The 17264-nt window shown below is 38.7% G+C and overlaps 4 protein-coding genes across 5 annotated transcripts in view; 2 read left to right on the forward strand and 2 right to left on the reverse strand.

The window, feature by feature from the left end:
- Nucleotides 1-88: 88 nt before the first annotated feature.
- On the reverse strand, nucleotides 89-4527 carry LOC110186148 (uncharacterized). Of its 2 annotated transcripts, none has more exons than XM_020955199.2 (4): nucleotides 4088-4527; nucleotides 3689-3900; nucleotides 354-464; nucleotides 89-286 (listed from the first exon to the last, which is right to left on the reverse strand). In XM_020955199.2, the coding sequence occupies exons 1-4, from the start codon at nucleotides 4427-4429 to the stop codon at nucleotides 109-111; spliced, it is 843 nt and encodes a 280-aa protein (XP_020810858.2). In that variant the 5' UTR covers nucleotides 4430-4527; the 3' UTR covers nucleotides 89-108. The 2 variants fall into 2 exon arrangements, with proteins under 2 accessions (XP_020810858.2, XP_086696050.1); XM_086839924.1 differs by lacking the exons at nucleotides 3689-3900; nucleotides 4088-4527 and adding exons at nucleotides 548-759; nucleotides 828-1371.
- A 12-nt stretch (nucleotides 4528-4539) lies between these two features.
- On the forward strand, nucleotides 4540-5827 carry LOC110186147 (uncharacterized). Its single transcript, XM_020955198.2, has 4 exons — nucleotides 4540-4633; nucleotides 4693-4844; nucleotides 4919-5436; nucleotides 5560-5827. The coding sequence occupies exons 1-4, from the start codon at nucleotides 4540-4542 to the stop codon at nucleotides 5825-5827; spliced, it is 1032 nt and encodes a 343-aa protein (XP_020810857.2).
- A 1230-nt stretch (nucleotides 5828-7057) lies between these two features.
- LOC110186146 (uncharacterized) lies at nucleotides 7058-11940 on the forward strand. Its single transcript, XM_020955197.2, has 3 exons — nucleotides 7058-7207; nucleotides 7276-7484; nucleotides 7557-11940. The coding sequence occupies exons 1-3, from the start codon at nucleotides 7058-7060 to the stop codon at nucleotides 7867-7869; spliced, it is 672 nt and encodes a 223-aa protein (XP_020810856.2). The 3' UTR covers nucleotides 7870-11940.
- The window catches only part of nAChRalpha1 (nicotinic acetylcholine receptor alpha1), a 70163-nt gene continuing 61534 nt past the window's right edge, over nucleotides 8636-17264 (reverse strand). Inside the window, exon 10 of the mRNA XM_086840774.1 lies at nucleotides 8636-16962. Within this exon, the coding sequence (XP_086696900.1) occupies nucleotides 16756-16962 (207 nt within the window). The 3' untranslated portion in view covers nucleotides 8636-16755. The remainder of the gene's footprint in view (nucleotides 16963-17264) is intronic.

A 17264-nucleotide genomic window follows, 5' to 3' on the forward strand; every position in this document is an offset into this window, starting at 1 on the left:
CAAGTGCCCTTTGCCCCCGATTTTCCCTCTGGAAAAAAACAGAGAGGTGGACAGAGTTGACATTTAAAAGAAATTTGACGTGAAACACTTTTAAGTATTGGGAATTTATTAGGCATAATAATTCTTAGGCGGTGTAGAGTATTTCCCAAAGGCCAGTTCCAGCAGTGAGAAGTGGCATTGATACTGGGTGCAGTCGGTTATATGTCCATGTCGATATGCCTTATCATAGTGCACAATGTCCGGATTCTCACGCAGTTCCCGTGTGAAGAGTGATTGCTTCGGCAGGCTGTTAAAATGGAAACAAAATTAAATATTCGTTTGTTTAATTATTTAAAGAAATATAGAACACTTACCTGAATATAATGCGGAGCATCTCGCCAATCATGTTCATCTTGGTGCTCTGAAACCACTGCCGACTCTCGCAGAGTGTTCTCAAAACGCAGTCATGTCCATTATAACCCATGCTGGAAAGGATATAAAGACAGATATAATAGGGTACATATTTTCAATACATCTTCTCTGGAACCTCTCCTGCCGTATCCCTTACTTATTGATTATGGTTTCTATATTTTTGTAGATGGCACTCCGCGAACGCCTCCGCAGTACGGCCGGAGCCACGGGATGTGTGGCAAAGCCATGCAGATGTTGCAACACCCAGGTGGTATTGGGCAGGTCATAGGCCACTCCCCAGTTGAGGCCGAAGCTGTTGTAGCCATAGTAGGGGTTGCCAATGATGCCCACGGTAAAGCAGACAGCAACCTGATCAAGGAAAAAGTGACAAACTGCACTCGGGGAAAGGATGGAGAATGACTCCGGCTGACACATACGGAAAATGAGGAGCCCTCGGGAAAGCTGAGATAACGCTTCGTACGACTGAGCCGCCGCAACCAACGTCGATGGTACGGCATGGAGAGAGCGGATGTGTCCAGAGTTGTGGACGTGGTCGTGGTTGTGGCCATGGATGCGGCGGCTGTGGATGGAGTAAAGTCGTCTGCACGTTCCATCATAGTCATCAATGTTGGCGGTGGCCATAAATCATGACTGACATTACTCGGGAAGTGCGAGGGAGGCGGGGCGTTGGCAACAGTGAAAGAGGGCGTTGCATTTGTCGTTGCAATTAAACCGTAAATCAAAAACTTTGCAACAATTAAACGATAATTAAACAATACGAAGTGCGCGTAAATCATTGCAAACAGCAACGTGGCACGTGCCACTCTCGATGCAGCTCCGTTTGCGACTGCTGACGGTGAACTGCAGTGGAAAACTGCTGTGGAAAACTGCAACGGAAAAGTGCCCTGAGCCAAAGACAATGCCTGGGAATGGATGACTGTGGCGGGCCAAAAGGAAAATGGCCAAAGTGCAAATGTGTCAATTGTCAGTTAACGTTTAGAATGCTCTTCAGCCACTTGCAGCAGTCACGTTTACAATAAACATGGCACCGGCCCAAGAGAGAGGTGCTGTGCCCCCCAGACAGGTGCTGCAACTTAATTGAATTGCCTGCACCGGCACCTTCTACCAGGAGGAGGTGCCTCCTCCTCCTGCTCCTGCGTCTGCCCCATGCATTTGCACCTGTCGATGGCATAAGGTCGAACTGCCTGTGCAAAGTCAAAGATGCGATGACAGAGATCGATGGGATGGCTGGGAGTTCATGTTGGTGAACAGCACTTGCGAAAGCATCTGGGAATATTAGTTGGGACCTTAAGTTAATTAAATTGACTAGAAAATGGTGGGGATACACCCTTTAATTCCGAAATTTACTACTAACCTTAGATACCTAAAAATCTGAAAAGCTAAATACTTTAAGATGGAAACCATAACTAAACTGCTGCCTGGTTTTTATTCAATTGGGAATGATTGTGGTGCATAGAATAAACTTAAATTTCCAGGGGAATATTTCATTTATGGAAGGAGACCAAGCCAACTTGGTTTCCTACAATCGAACCTGCGACTGTGGCGGCTGTCAACTTGAACAAACAAACAAACAACTTCATTAACCCCACAGGGCATACATCGCATACAAAACGACAGGCAGATCCCGATCCGGCACACACACTCGAGCAAACATCTGAGAGAATTTTCCCATGTATACCAGATATATATATATATATATATCGGATGGAGCCAATTGAGGCCAGGGAGGCGCTTAGCTGACCCATTAGAGGGAAAGGCGCTCGTAAACCAGAAGGAGCAGTGCCAAAAGTCAGTGGGAAAATTGCCGGGAATCAATTGTGGGAGGCTAAGCAAAACAGACAATCGAAAAGCGAAACCAATCGAGGGAAAACAATAATGAAACACAAGACGAGCGAGAGCACACAAGACACCGAATTCTCGACACGTGAAGCTAAGGTCAAAACCAAGGCAAAAATCCGAGGCAAAAAGCCAATGTAAGAGACGGTCGAAGGACAAATATGGTAACTTTTTTGACGGCCACTTGAAGCTTAGCCGGGCTCTGGAAATTGAGGCAGAAATGCGAAAAGGGGCCCCAAGTCCTTTTGATTACCATGACAATGCCTGTCACTGTATCCGACGACTCCCTTCTACAGGCAGAGAAAGAAATTGAGATGGAAAATTTCTTAACTTAAGGTAGGTCCTGATTTTTGTATTTTAGAAGCAGAGATTTTCCTTCAATTTGTTTCATTATCACTGGTCTAAATTTTACTTACTACCAGACATATATATTAAAGAAAACAAGCCTTAAATAATACTATTTCTTCGTAGAATATATATTGTACTTTATCCCTTTTAGATTTTCCAGTGTATCTGCGTGTGTGTCGCTCGTTGATAAGATATTTTACAGATTGCAGATAGTTTAACAGGGACTCGCCACATAACTCTGCCCAATTACGGCCTAATTTGTTATGCATTTTTCGCTTTTGGCTCAAAGTTAAAGTTGCCGAACCGCAGACTCACACTCAGACACAGACGCAGACTCGTCCTCTACGGATATTAAACTATTTCCGAAGCATACAAAAAGCCAATTTAAATGCTAATATAAAATACCAACATTTTATTATTATGCCAAGAGCACGCATCCCCGCATTTCCACAGCTTTCCACCCAGCTTTCCTCCTCCTCCTTCGTTCCCCCCAAGAGGGGCGCAGGGTAGGGACAACGACCACTTTGGGTGTGAAGTTTTCTTGGTCTCACTGTGCGTGATAAGCCAAGTGGCTTGGCTGATTTTGGCACAGACACACCCCGCCGAGAATGGGGAACCTGCCACTTGAACCGTGTAAAGTATCTACATATGAGTGGCTGTATATATCCGTGTGCCTAAACAGTGCGACTCGGAAATATAAAGCTCTGAGAATGGTGATTAAGAATGGGGATTAACTAAGGATTATCTAAGGAAGTTGAATTTAAATTATTTTGAAACAAGTCAGTTCTATATTCAAACCAGATAACATGTTTTAAGATCTATAAGATAATACTATGATAATAATATATTAATATTGAAAGGAACGTATAATGTTGTTAAACAAAATACCTAGCTTATCTCTTCAAAATCTTGTCTATGCTTTATTATCTTTAAGCTACCTTTAGAATAGTTTCCACAAGAGACCCAATCTCGGCTCACAACTTTGTGTGAATTTTCACACACATACACACACAGAAATTCCACTTGGGATGATGGCCAAGTGGCGTTGACCGAAAACCCACCTGAAGACCCATGATTCCCCTTCTCCACTCACCTGTCTATCATTGTCTCCAGGCGGTTGTAGAGCTCCCGTCGATGTCTGCGCTTGATTTGCGCCTTGGCCGACTTCTTGGTGGTCCAGCCATGGGCATTCTGTAGGACCCAGGTGACATTGGGCAGGTCATAGGCAACGCCCCAATTGATGCCCAAGCTGAGGTACAGCAGGTTGGGGTTGCCGATGACACCGGTGGTCAGACAGACGGCGCCCTACACGTGTCCATTAAATGGTTTAACGAACAAAAGGAATACTTATCGATTAATTTCGTTTTTGCAAAGAAAAATAACAATATTTGCATTATTTTTTGTGCCATTATTTTGTTAGATTTTTAACGGAATTCCTCACTGTGCAGAGATAAGGCAAATTGTGCCATCGTTCGATGGTTCGTTGACTCACCGAAGCTGATGAACCCTGGGGAAAGGCCACAAAACGTTTGCCTCTCGAGAGTTTCCGCTGCGAAGATGGGGCCGCATGTGGTGTCAGTTGGTCCTGATCCCACTCCTCGTCCTGCTCCTGCTGCTGCTGTTGTGCGACGATGAGTCCTGGTGGAGTCAGCGTGACATTGTTGACTTTGCCGGCTTCGTGACTCTCTCCAGCGTGTGCCTGGCATTGGCCCAAGAGGAAAGCCGCGGCGACCAACAGCAGCGGCAGCAGCTTAAACTTCAACTTCAACCAAGTGGTAGACATCTTTCCAAACTGATTCAAAGTTTCGGGTTTTGATTTGTTCCCCCATTTCATTAATCTTTTTGTCTTTAACGTTCTATCAAAAATGCCAACTTGTTAATTGAATTAGAGCTAGGCCAACTGACCTCTTTTCGACTAATGTCTTGGCCAAATATCTGACTGCAATGCGCTCAAAACACGCTCCCGGACAAATTAGAGAGGCACGCGTTAAGAATTGGAACTTGGTCGTGGACTCCATCTGTCCATCAAGTCATCCCGGTCTTTAGTTCTTCGGTGGACTTTGCGGGCTTCGCTATGAATTATTTTCTTGGGTTAAGAGTGGTTCTTAGTAACCATTTTGGTGGCTTTGGCCTCAGCAGATAGTACTAAGAACTCTAGCAGTCGAGGAGTTACCTACATGCAGGAAAAGAGCCAGTTTCTCCATAGACAAAAGCGGTGGCTCACATTTGAACTGGGTTCTTCTATGACTGTGAGTTGGGTTTTCTTTTTATCAAATTTAAGATAAGATATATTCAGTAAGTATTTTTTTCTTATTATTTACAGATCACTGCCAACTGCGCTAAAGCCGTTTTGGATACCATACCTAGAGGCTTGCTGTTCCTGGCCGAGATCACAAGTCTGTATGAGCTGCCGGCTGCTATAGAAGACTGGAAACCGCGACGCGTGGGCAAACCAAAGGTGAAACCGGCTCCACCGCCGCCTCCTCCACCACCGCCTCCGCCGCCACCTCCACCACCACCTCCACCAGATTCCTCTGTGGCGCTTAGACCACAGCCCGTAATTGTTCCCCTTAGCCCCGCAGATCCCATACAGTCATTCTACTTTGCCTATCCGGGGGGCATTCCCAACCTGAATCGTCGCAAATCCTATTCGCAACAGCGGCAGGCAGGATGTCCGGCCTCGCATTTGGTCAAGGATATGTATGGAACTTACTATTGCAGACCGTCGGCCATGTCAAGGAGACTGAAAAGGGAGCTGGAGAGTCAGGGAGCCACGGTGATCAATGAGGCGCAGAATCCACAGGGTATGCTTTTTGATTTGGTCACCATGATGGCTACGATGTAAGTATAATTAAAAATAATTAGATATGGATTTAGATATATTTTTAGCTAAGAAAAAGATATTATATAGAGCCTTTAAAAGGACTTTTAAGTACTTTAGTCAGTTAATTTTCTCCTTTTCAGGTTTAATTATCAACCGACCTATTGCATCATGCGAACCCTGTGCGAGGCGCGTCATCTGTTGGCTCCGGAGGGCCTGACGCTCTTCCACGACATCTTCCGCATCATGCTGCGCTACGTGCATCCGGAGATAGCCCACAAGCCCAAGTATCGGGAGGCCTTCACCGCCGGCCACTCGCTCCACGAATGCGCCAGTCTGTATGGGCCGCATTGCCGGCAGAGTTTTCTGTTGCTTTTCAGCGAACGCTTTCAGGAGAAATATGTGCGTTGAATGAAAATTAAAATAAAAGCCCCGAAATAAGGCGAGAAAACGAGAGATGAATTTATCCAACTGGATTGTGATGTATTTTCAAATGAAACTTTAATAAATATTTAGAGTCTTTTATAGCACAATATTAAAGTATTAGGAACTTTATTTTATACATTTTTTTCCGAGAAAATCTCATTTGATTTATACTTTTCACCTGACTTTTAGGGGCTTATAAAACCTTGTTACTTTGCTTAAAGAAAAAACAAGAACAGCTTCACATATTTCGTGTTATAAATGTTGTAATATTGCCACAGCACAAACAATAAATAAATACAACAAAAATGAAATGCATAAATTGATGAGGCAAAAAAATATATTTTATTGCGTGTCATACTGAAAACGTTGAATGGAAATTAAGTAAATACTTGTACATCGACATTTTTATTGACAATTTTTTCGACCATTTGGTTATGCCCTTTCGTGTAAATTGTCGGGCATATCTGTTCTACATTATATATAACACATGAAACTGGTGATAATTTGATCAATTTAAATGGAAAAGATATAGAATAAATAATGCCTTAAGTCTGGTTTTAAAGTTGGATAGCGCATAGAACTATTGATGGATCCATTCGCATGTGCAACTCCCTTTTCCCTTTTGGGATGTGCATTGCAAATTTCATAATTTGTGCTGTTTGTTTTTCATGTTACAATGCTGACAATTGGACTGGAAGTGGAAACAAAACAAGAGTATTTCCCACTGTTGACAGAAATTTACATGCTACAGCAATCAGTGTTGGCCGCGTCGACAACCAATGGCCAAATGAAGGGGAAGCTGCTGCTTCATGGTTTCTGCACCGAAAGAATTACCAAATTACTGAAAACAACTGGAAAAGTTTGCTATTATTTAAGCTAACAAAAAAGGTATTTAATTATATTATAAACTATGTATGCATTTGAAAAAAAAATTAAAATACCATAATGTTAAGCTTAATGATAAATGTAATAGTTCAACAATAAACTAGTTTTTCTTTAGTGTATAGATTCCAGAGAAGAGCACCATTTCCACAGACAATGGATGATAGTAAATATGAGCCCCGTTGTGAGGGACTTTACAGGCAGCCGCTAATCAGTGCAATCAACACAGCACTTGAGCTAATACGCCGCTAAAGCGTAGGCCACCATGAAGAGTAACTGGGTTTTTGGATTCGTTTTCTGATTCAGTTTCAAATGGAACGCCCTGCCGATAGAATGAGGTTCTTGCTGAATTTTCTGGTTATGTGCCTGCTCCTAGTGCTCGTGGAATCCATGGAGCCAGAGGTGAATGCCACTCAGGAGGTGACGAAAGTTCTGCGCCGGCAAAAGCGTTATCTGGCATTTCCGGATGGCTCTTCGGTTTCGGTGTGAGTGTGTTTTGGCCAGTTGAAAGTATGAGTAAAGTGGTTTTAATGGTAATTTGTATCCCACAGGGAGCCATTTGCTTGACAATCGGCATGATTGGTAACCCCGATGTGGACTATCTTAGCTGGGCCGTTAATTGGGGCGTGGCCTATGACCTGCCCAACCATCAATGGGTCATCCAGCATGCCCATGGATTGAATGCCACTTTGGCTAAGGATACCATCAAGCGGCGCTCTCGGAGAGCCTTTTACGATGAGGTGCAGTCCTTGTTTGATAAGTAAGTAATTAGCGGATAAATCTTTAATTTAATTTAATTTATATATGTAATTCTTAATTTCTTAACATTCAGTATGGGCTTCAATGGTCGTGCTTGCATAGCTCGTGCTTTATGCGAAAGTGCTAGGTTTATGCTTCCTCCCGAGAAACGTGGCAATATGTTGCAGGAGCTGGTTCGTGCCGTGTTCAGTCTGCCCCCTAGTCCTGTGTCCATTGATGAACCCCAAGAGCATCACCAGTACGACCGTATATATCGGCGATCCAAGCGGAACTCACGCGAGTGCCATGAAATCTATCCTGGCTGTCAGTTCTCCCTGTTGGCTCTGGCCTTGGGAAAGTATTTGGCTGCCACCACTACCAAGTTCAGTTCGTTTAACTATATGTGAAAAGGTATATAATTTGATTAGAAAATAAAGAAAATAAAGCTTCGAATTAATTCATTTTTAATGATGCTCTACGAAGGTGGCAAAGGTAAAACTGGAGAAAATAAACTCCATTAAACCTTTGAGGAGTATTATCATTTCAGTCCGTAGCTTAAAACGCTTTGAAATGGTTACTTGCGACCCTATAAATCATATATACTCTTGATCAGCATCAAAAACTGAGTCGATATTGCTTTGTAAGGAAGAAATGTAATTTTTTCGGAATTTTCAAAACTTTTTAAGGGGTTACATCGTTAAAATCATTAAAAATCTATCAAAATTTGTAATTGTTGTACATTTTAAATTGAGTATGCAGATTTTTGAACCTTATTAAAACTAACATAGGAACTGTTTCCGAATTAAAATTAATTAATTTTTGACTTAGTTATGAATTTTTTAAACGTTAAGATACATCGAAAAAATTGCTATACAAAAAGTAGTGATAAAAATTGATTAATTGCTTTGAAATTATAAATCTGACTGATTTTCAAATCGTAATTATAATTTAATTGCAAACTTAAAGCTATGTCAGTTTTACCTTGAAAACTAGGTGCATTTCTTCTTGTTTAATAAAAATATCAATAAAATATCATTTGCTAAATACGATTACAGCTTTAAACAAAAATCTGATTGATTTTTCCTAAAAACAAAATCCGTTTTAATATTCCCTAAAGAAATATATTTCCCAGCCCAGATTCCTCCTTTTGAATTGAAATAAAAGAAGAGAATATTTTTTTAAAACAAATTATTTTCATTCTTCTTTATTTAATAACGCGTAACATTTATTTATATAGTAATTGTTTTCTTTTAATGTGTTGTCGTTTTTTTTAATTGTTTTCAATTTTAGTGTTACTTTTTCGCAATTGTTGCTATTATTTCAATTTGTTTTTGCGTTTAGCTTAAGTTCATTATTTAGTGTCTTACGTTTAGATTTTTAATGCATTTCGTTTTTGTTATATTGTTGTGTTAGTCAACATATTTTTGTTTGTTTTCTATTAATTTTGTTCGTTTTCTCCTATCTTCCTCGTTTGGGAATGATCATTCTGTTGGTTTTTTGATCAATTTGAAGTGTTCAATTGTTTTTTGCTTGCTGGCTGCGCGTGTGTGTAGTTTATTTTAGTTTCGGTTCATTATGCAATATGTTTACTGTTTTGTTGTTCAAAAGAGTTTCGAATATATATTTAATATATATATAGTATTTATTTATATATTTACGCATGTATTTGTTATGTATTCCTTGTTTATGTGAAATGTAAATGCAACGCTTTTCCGTTTAAATGTAAGTATTGTGTCACATTTATTTAAAATACTGATGCACAAACGTCCGGGTCATCGGGTCACCGGATCATTGGGTCATTGCCTTTTGATGATCTTGCATTGATTTTGCAGTGTCAAAGTTAGCTTAGCCTAAACTTACGGATCTCGTCATGTTTTAGTTTGCAAATATTTTACATAAATCTGTTATGGATTACCGTACCTTATGCCTACTTACGTTATGCGATTCTTTAACTAAATTTTCAATTTAGTTAAAATTGATTTCCGTGTAGAATTTATAGCGAGCGCTCGGGGCGCCTAACTAATTGTTGATTCCATACATGTATTTATATCTGGCTTTAAATTACTGCATATATCTTTAATATTAATATATACTGTTTTGGTTTCTTCTCCTTATTAGTTTTTTTGTTTTGTTTTTTATTTTTGTTGAGCAAATTGTCGTTAGTTTGGCCCGAGGGCCTTTATCTTTAACTTTAATATTCGTGGTGTTGTTTTCCCCAGTGAGTTGCAAGATTCTAAGATTTGCCATTTTCTTTGATTTGTTTTAAGTTAAAAACCTTGATGCTAAAATTGATTTTGTTTTCCCTTTCGGTTTGCATACGTTTTGCTGATCGAACGAATTGAAAGAAAATGTACACAAAAAACTTTGCAACGGAAGCACTTAAACCTATGCGGCACCTAACAGTTAATACAAAAAATATACATACCGGTATATGTATAGTTAATATGCCTAAATACCATTTATTCGCAGATATATGGTTAGTATTACTTTGAAATTTTTCTTGTTTAATTTATACATTTGATTTCGGCTTCATTGCTTACACACACACACATGCAATGGCAGTCATACGAAACGCATACACACAAGCATTAACTATTCGAGTGTTGTATCCTGTGTCAGGGAGTAAGGTGTGTGTTGTGTGTGTTGTGTCCTGTCTGGTGCTGCTTGCAATTTCTATGAAAGCGTTGTTTTTTGTTTTGTTTTTGAAAACTCCGGGAATTGTCTTCCGTTTGGTAATGAGCAAGGTCCTTAAATTTATCGATTTGTGGGAAATATCTTACAAAAGTCGTGAGGTCTTTCAAATTCGATTTACTGCGATGAAGTGAGGCTAGCTGCTCGTGTTTGTGTATCGAGTGTCGAAATTTGCTTAGCTGTCATTGAAACCGTTTTTAATGAATTAATTTTACGCATTTTGTATTGTGTTTATTTGTTTGTTTGTTGTAACTCCTGCCGAATTGGTTTAAACGTTTGGCATTTGTATGTACAAGCCGAGCATGAATGGTTTGGATTTTGCCATGGGAAACTCCGGAATGGTGTAAGTTCATCTATTGTCAGGTACTTGATTAGTTGCTGGGAACTGAAAGTGGGTCTGATTTCAGGGGAGTTAAGCAGGGGCAATGCCAGCACTCGAAAAGGAGACTGCTTTTAGGCTGAAATAAATACATAATTTGCAATCATTTAAGCCAGCAAACCCCTGCCTGAATATTGCTTGGAGTTTTCTCTTTACTTTTCCTGCTAACCTCTAAAAGTAGGCAATGATCTCTGGCCAAATGAGCTTGCAGTGCAGTGTGTGTTGTGTCTGAGTGTGTGTGTGTGTGGGGGGGGGGAGTGTGGTGTGGTTCCTCATACATCCTGCACGCCCACAGTGACTTCCAATTTGTTTTCGTTAAATACTGTTTTTCTTTAGCAATACGCAGACTTTGATTCTTGTTGTGTTTGCTACAAAAGACGACCTTTGATTGGAAGACATACGATTTTATGTTTTTTGAATCTCAGGGTCAAGCCGCATATTTATCAAATACCTCAATTTCCTGTTTACATTGTAGTTCTTTTTGCTTTGCTCGCTTTAATATATGTTATTTTTTCATTTAATAACTATTTCGCAATTAACTAATTGTGATATTTGGTAGTGCTTTAGTGGGGAGAAGGGGGGCCCTAAAATTGTATTCGTTTGTCTAAAAATGAAACACATTTCGGCCCAAAATGAATGCTGCTCTGTTTCTCATCGAAAAGGACCGAAAGAAAACCTTCCAAATCTATCCAGAAACTTCATCTAAGGGCCATCAATCCATTCTGTGTGGTTGTCTTTTGTCAAAGACTTGCCTGTGCTTTATCTAAGTTTTTTTTTCTTGGTTTTTGGGTTTCTAACAAGTTCGTTGTCTGCTTTAACTGTAATCGTGAAATGAATTGTACTTAAAATAAATTCTTTTCGCTTGCTGACTGATCGATGATGGATCGGCGGTGGCCTCGCAATATATCCTTATATACATGTCCTGGAAATGAACCGATGTGTGCTCGTGGCGTATGCATTGCTATGTGTGTGTGTCATTTGGTGTGTGGCTATATTTAGCTATATGTACAGGTTTATATCTTATCTAGTCCTTAGCTTCAATGTTAACTTCCAGCCCCGGTCTTCATGTTCGAATCTTATGTGACTAATTTGAGTGGCATTATCCGCTCGTATCGGATCAGATCCATCCGATTTTACCCATTGTGGACACACTCTGAAAATTGTTTGCTCTTAACTAGTTCGTATATCGTTAATACTCGTACTTGATACATATATGTATATATGTGTATATTTTTTTATATGTACTATTTGCATTTCATTTCGTCTTATTTGTGGCAGTATTTAAATTACATGGTTTCTTCTCAATTACTTAAACTATTTTCGTTTTTTTTTCTTTTTTATTTGCTTTTTGTTTTGTTTTTTTATATCAAGCATACTAAACATTTAGCTAGAAACAAAATGGGGAAAACCTTTAACAGAATGGGCTTAAAAAGGCAAATTGAAAATGTTTGACATTATTAGCATAATATACAGTAATGCACGATTATCGTGGCTAAATCGCGCGCTAAATTTAATTAAATTTATTTGTTAATATTTATGAATCAATGTGAAAATGAACTGTACAACTAGGGGGTCCGGCCGATTGACGGCAGACCGACTGATTGAGTGATTGAATGAACGATTGTTTGTCTGCTTGCTGGTCCGTGCCGTGCGTGTGCCTGTGTGTGGCCACACACCACACACGCTCTCACACCCACACAGAGGCAAACCTATTTGTTTATAACCTAAAAACACAACCAATGAGAGCATATACACTTCTATGTATTTGACGTTAATTCGATTTTGTTTTTTTCTCAAGTGTCTTTATTCTTTGTGTTTTTTATTCGCATTATTTGTTAGAACGAGCTTTCATTTATTTCTCTATTTATTTTTAGTTTTTGCTTTAGCGTGTCGATTTCCCAAGTGAAAAAATTTACAAAATGGTTTTTTGTTGAAATGAACTCATCGTCGCCTCTCGTTTAATTTTTTTGTTTTTTTGATTTTCCATAGTGACATTAAGCTTAAATACGCATTAATGTTTTCACGCATTTTTTTACTCGTTTAGTTTGTTTTATTCACAGAAAAGTTACGCCATTTACTTGTCATTAGTTCTTTGTTTTCATTTCGCTTTGCTGTTTTTTAAATATTCTTTAATAGTTGATTGTCTAAAACTATAACAAAACACTTGTTGTTAGGCTGGAAGTCTGTACACAATATTCGTAAACGAAAGAGCATATAATACAAATTTGATTTAACAATTGTTATGCACTAAACCAAATATTAATTATACGCCCATTTAAATTATCTGAGACGATTTTTTATTAAATAAAATATATTTAAAGCTTATGCAAATTTAAATATACAATATATAAATATGTACAGGTGGCACCAAAAAGGCGTAATATCGACTCGCTTCTATTTGAGTGTCAAGATTTCTACAAACCTTAAGGGAACCAAGAACTTAGGCTGACATTATCGTTATTTCACAAAGTATATTTCATATATCCGTTCTCGGTTTGAATGTGCGATCTAAACAGTTTTAATTGCGGAGTTTTCATTTTGCTGGCATCAATTTTTTGTGAACCTATTTTTTATTTTTATATTTTTTAACGCTGCCTCGTATTATTGGCTATTCGGTTTTTGCATTTTAAAAGGTGTCATGTGTGTTGTGTATTTATTTATACTTCCTTTGCATGTGTATGTGTTTGTATATTGCATTTTATTTTCAGACTTTTTATTATATGCTTTTCGAAACGGAAGTCGAGAATGTTATCAAATAGTTTTCGCTCTTTTTTCCCCATTTCGGTTTGGGTAAATTTTATGTGTGTGTAATTTTTAAAATTTTACAAGCTCAGTTTAATACTTTCAATATTTGATGCACAATTATAATTGGTATCTGCCTGTGGTGTGTGTGTGTGTCTGGGTATGGTGTGTGTGTTTATTTATTTTATTAAATTTTCCACTTTGCCATTTAGTGCGACAAGTGTTTCGTTTTACATTTAGTTCTCGCGTTTTATTTAATTACTTGATTTATGATATTCCGTTTGTTTACTTTATAACGATTATTTTAATTTTAGTTTAATAGCTAAATATTTAAAAAATGTTAACTGTTGATTTTTATGCACTTTACATTTTATTACACCCAAAATGGCATTCGCTATTTAGGTTTTCCTGTTAAATTTTCCACTTTTTTTTGTTTATCGCTAATCGTGTGTCTGTGTGAAGTGTTTGTTTTGTGTGTTGTAGGAAAAGTTTAAATAAAAGAGTAATGACAAAAGTTTTAAAGGCAAACCAGCTTTGGTACTCAGTCAATTGTGGCTTTAAGGCGGACAATAAATTCTCAGAGACCGAGTCCTTCGGCCAGAACAAATAGAAAATATAATATACTGGCATGCCTTGAACACTACCACTGCACTTTCTCCTCGGGCTCAGCGGGCCACAATCGTTGGCTTGGAAAACTATTTTAATTAATTCACATTCACAAATGTTGAATATTTTCGATTAGGAATTTTAATTAAACTTGTGCCGGGCTAGCACGCACAATGCCTGTAGCAGCAAAAGCAGCTGAATTGGCAACATTCAGGCAGCCGGCAACAATGAGCAACACGCAGGCGGCTTGACAACCCTGGCAGGGTGCTCAGGGTTGCCGTTGTCGCGGCATTCTTTGCTAATAGTTTTTGCGAAGATTTAACTTATGCTTGGCGAGTTTGGTGTACATGGGGGAAAAAAATAGGGAAACAAATTGTTTACCATCTTGAAATCTCTTGTTTCTACCAAAAATAAAATGAAAAGTTTGCTTTTAGACCAAAATCAAGTGGAAATCGAAAAGGGAATTAAAGAAACTTGTTTTTAATATTTGATTATAAAGATTAAAAAATTCAAAATATATCAAAACAAATTTCAATAGCTTGAAATACAGAATTTTATCAAGGCACCAATAAATAACTTAAAAAATAGTTAGGGAAAAAGAGAAATCTATATAAAAGTTTTTAATATATTTTTCTGGATTTCAAAAAGTGTTTTTCTCATTACTAAGAGTGTGCATACTTGTTTGCTTTTCGCTTTTTATTTTTTTATTAACTATTCACACATACTCTGGTTCACATGCTTATACACACTCGCACACACACCCGTTGAATGGCAAATTGCATTCCACACTTAATTTGTTGCATGCCTTGTGGCACTGCCACGCCCCTTTTTGGCACTACCGCCTCACACACACACACACACACACGCACACCCCATTTTGCACACTCTTCGGGAAGGCAAAAAAACCGGCGGTTGCTTTCACGTTTGCTTAATGTTTACTGTTCTTGTTGCTCTAGTGGCGAAAAACTTTTCCAAAATCAATTAAAAATGCAAAAAGCAAAAACGAGTGGGTGGCAGTGGCATAGGGGGGTCTAGTGGGCGTGGCAGGCCAACCTTGTGGCAAGTTTCGTTAGCTTTGGCATTTAAATTGAAGGTGTTTTGCCGAGCGAGGCTATTGGAAATGGCCAGAAATACAGCAACCAGAAACGGAGAATGGAGAGCCTAGAACTCAGAACGGCACTCGCGTGGCCCGTTGAAAGTAATTAAAAAGTTTTATTTTAAATTGAACTTGCCAAAGGTTTCTGAACGTTTCGCATGCTCCGATGAATGCATAATGAGTGCACAAAACTATGCTACGAAACAGTGAGTTGAGGTTGCAGAGAAACGGCGATAGCGGAAGAGAGAAAGGGGGAGAAAGTTGAGGAGCAAAGTCACTGCTAAATAAACAGTGAAAGGTAGTGACTGAGGAAAACAATCAAAATCCCATGAAGGCGTACCCAGCTGGGTGAGAATGAAATTCGTATTATACGCAATAATTTAATTGATTAAAATCGCTTCGAATTGTGCAAATAGTGTTCGCAAAAATCCAATTGGCTTTAGTTATTGTTTCCTGTTTGTGTTTATGTGTTTTTAATTGAAATTGTTTTGTGTGTCGGCTTTTGTTTTTATGTGATTTTGGCTAGCTGCAGTCCTATAAATACGTACTCTATATATTATATGTATGCTTGCTCGATATAATATAGTTATGTGTGTGAGTGTTGTGTTTGTGTGTTGATGTTAGTAAAAATATGTGGCCTTAAAAATGTGACGACGACTCGCTATCAACATTTAACTAAATTTATTTCAGAATTTCGCGCTTCCTGCGAGCCGAGTTGCCTTGCAGCAAGCTATCGGACCTCGCTTTGTTAATATTAAGTTTAATTCAATACTAGATTGGCTTATCTACGATTAGTTACGACTTACTGGCTAATTTAATGTACTTTTACCGTATTTATTTTACTTATTTATGCTAAAAATAGTTTCGGAATTGTATGCAATTTAATTCTTGCCCAGTTTTTCTGTGTTCTTATTATTTTGTTTTTTGTTTGCCCTGCTAAAAATATTGTGAAAAATATGCACAAATAAATAAACAATTAAAATTGATTCTCATTTCCATATGTATATATTTTAGCATTCACACTCGCATCCATACCAGCAGCCATACATACGCATTGAACACATACAGTCAGATTTAAATTTAAAATGCAATTTTAAAACATTTTCATTTGTTTTTGTTTCGGTTGTCTTGTTTTTTTTTTTGTTCTTTTCTTCGTGTGTATTTGTGTTGTGTGGAACTTTAAAACTAAAAGATGTAACAAGGAACTTTTTGGCGCTCAAAAATACTATATAACTTACAAAACTCCATTCGCTTTTTACAACACTGGCCCCGGGATACGTGCCCGGTACCAATCGAACTTCGATCCATACAATCATACATCAAAAAACTTACATACTAAGCCGATCTTCTGGCTTACGTCGCTTTCCAGCACTGTCACGGTTAATCAACACTACAACACCCTCGAATTACATTTACATACGTATTTTGATCAACTGCTCCAAAAACTTGCCCTCCTTTTCTACTGATTTCGATTGTATCATAATTTCAATTCATTTCGCAATGTTCGCTTCACTCGCCTCGCGGTTTCTATGATGGGCTCCATGAGGTTTCCGTTTCATTGGCCTTTCCAACACTGTCCACCAGGAGCTTAACAACTTTGCTAAGGACACTGCCACTGTCACTGCTGCTGTTGCTGATGTTGGTGTTGTACAACGCCGAGGAAATGCTCATGGTGTGGCTCATCGTATATTATCCACGGTCATCATCGCGAGCGGCGAACAGGGTCCGCAACGAGCTGATGATTAAATTCCACCAGCCCGCTGCGAACCCAAGTGGTCGCTATAAGGTGTTTTCGCTGCCCATCTTGAGCAGCTCGAATTTCTTCTTGGCAATCTTCGAGTAGAGTATATCGATCGGTTGCGATTGGTCATACAGGCTGGGCGCCTGCAGGATAATCAGTGCAGTGCCGACCACGCAAGCAATTGCAAAGATCCACAGAAACATACGATCCAAGACCATGGCAACGTATTTCCAGTCCTCCTCCACCTGCAAGGATGCAAGAAGGAAAAATAAAGAATTCAGATAAGTAAGGACACTACAGAAATATGAAGTATAAGATATTTAAGATATAAAAGGATTTGTGTTATTGATTTCCTTTTTCCGCTCCTGTACTTTAAATTCCCTTTTGCAACTATGTATCTTCATTAATCATTTTGCCAATCGAAAACTAATAAAATGGCTTTGGCAGATCTAATTCAGATTTGCGGTTAACTTCGATTGAAATGTTCCAAAGCAAACACGATTTCAGTTTAGTTCTTACCCATCCACACACTCAACCCACACACAGA

This window comes from Drosophila serrata, unplaced genomic scaffold (genome assembly GCF_035046125.1).
Source record: "Drosophila serrata isolate PLE 108 unplaced genomic scaffold, ASM3504612v1 contig_382, whole genome shotgun sequence".
Classification (NCBI taxonomy): domain Eukaryota; kingdom Metazoa; phylum Arthropoda; class Insecta; order Diptera; family Drosophilidae; genus Drosophila; species Drosophila serrata.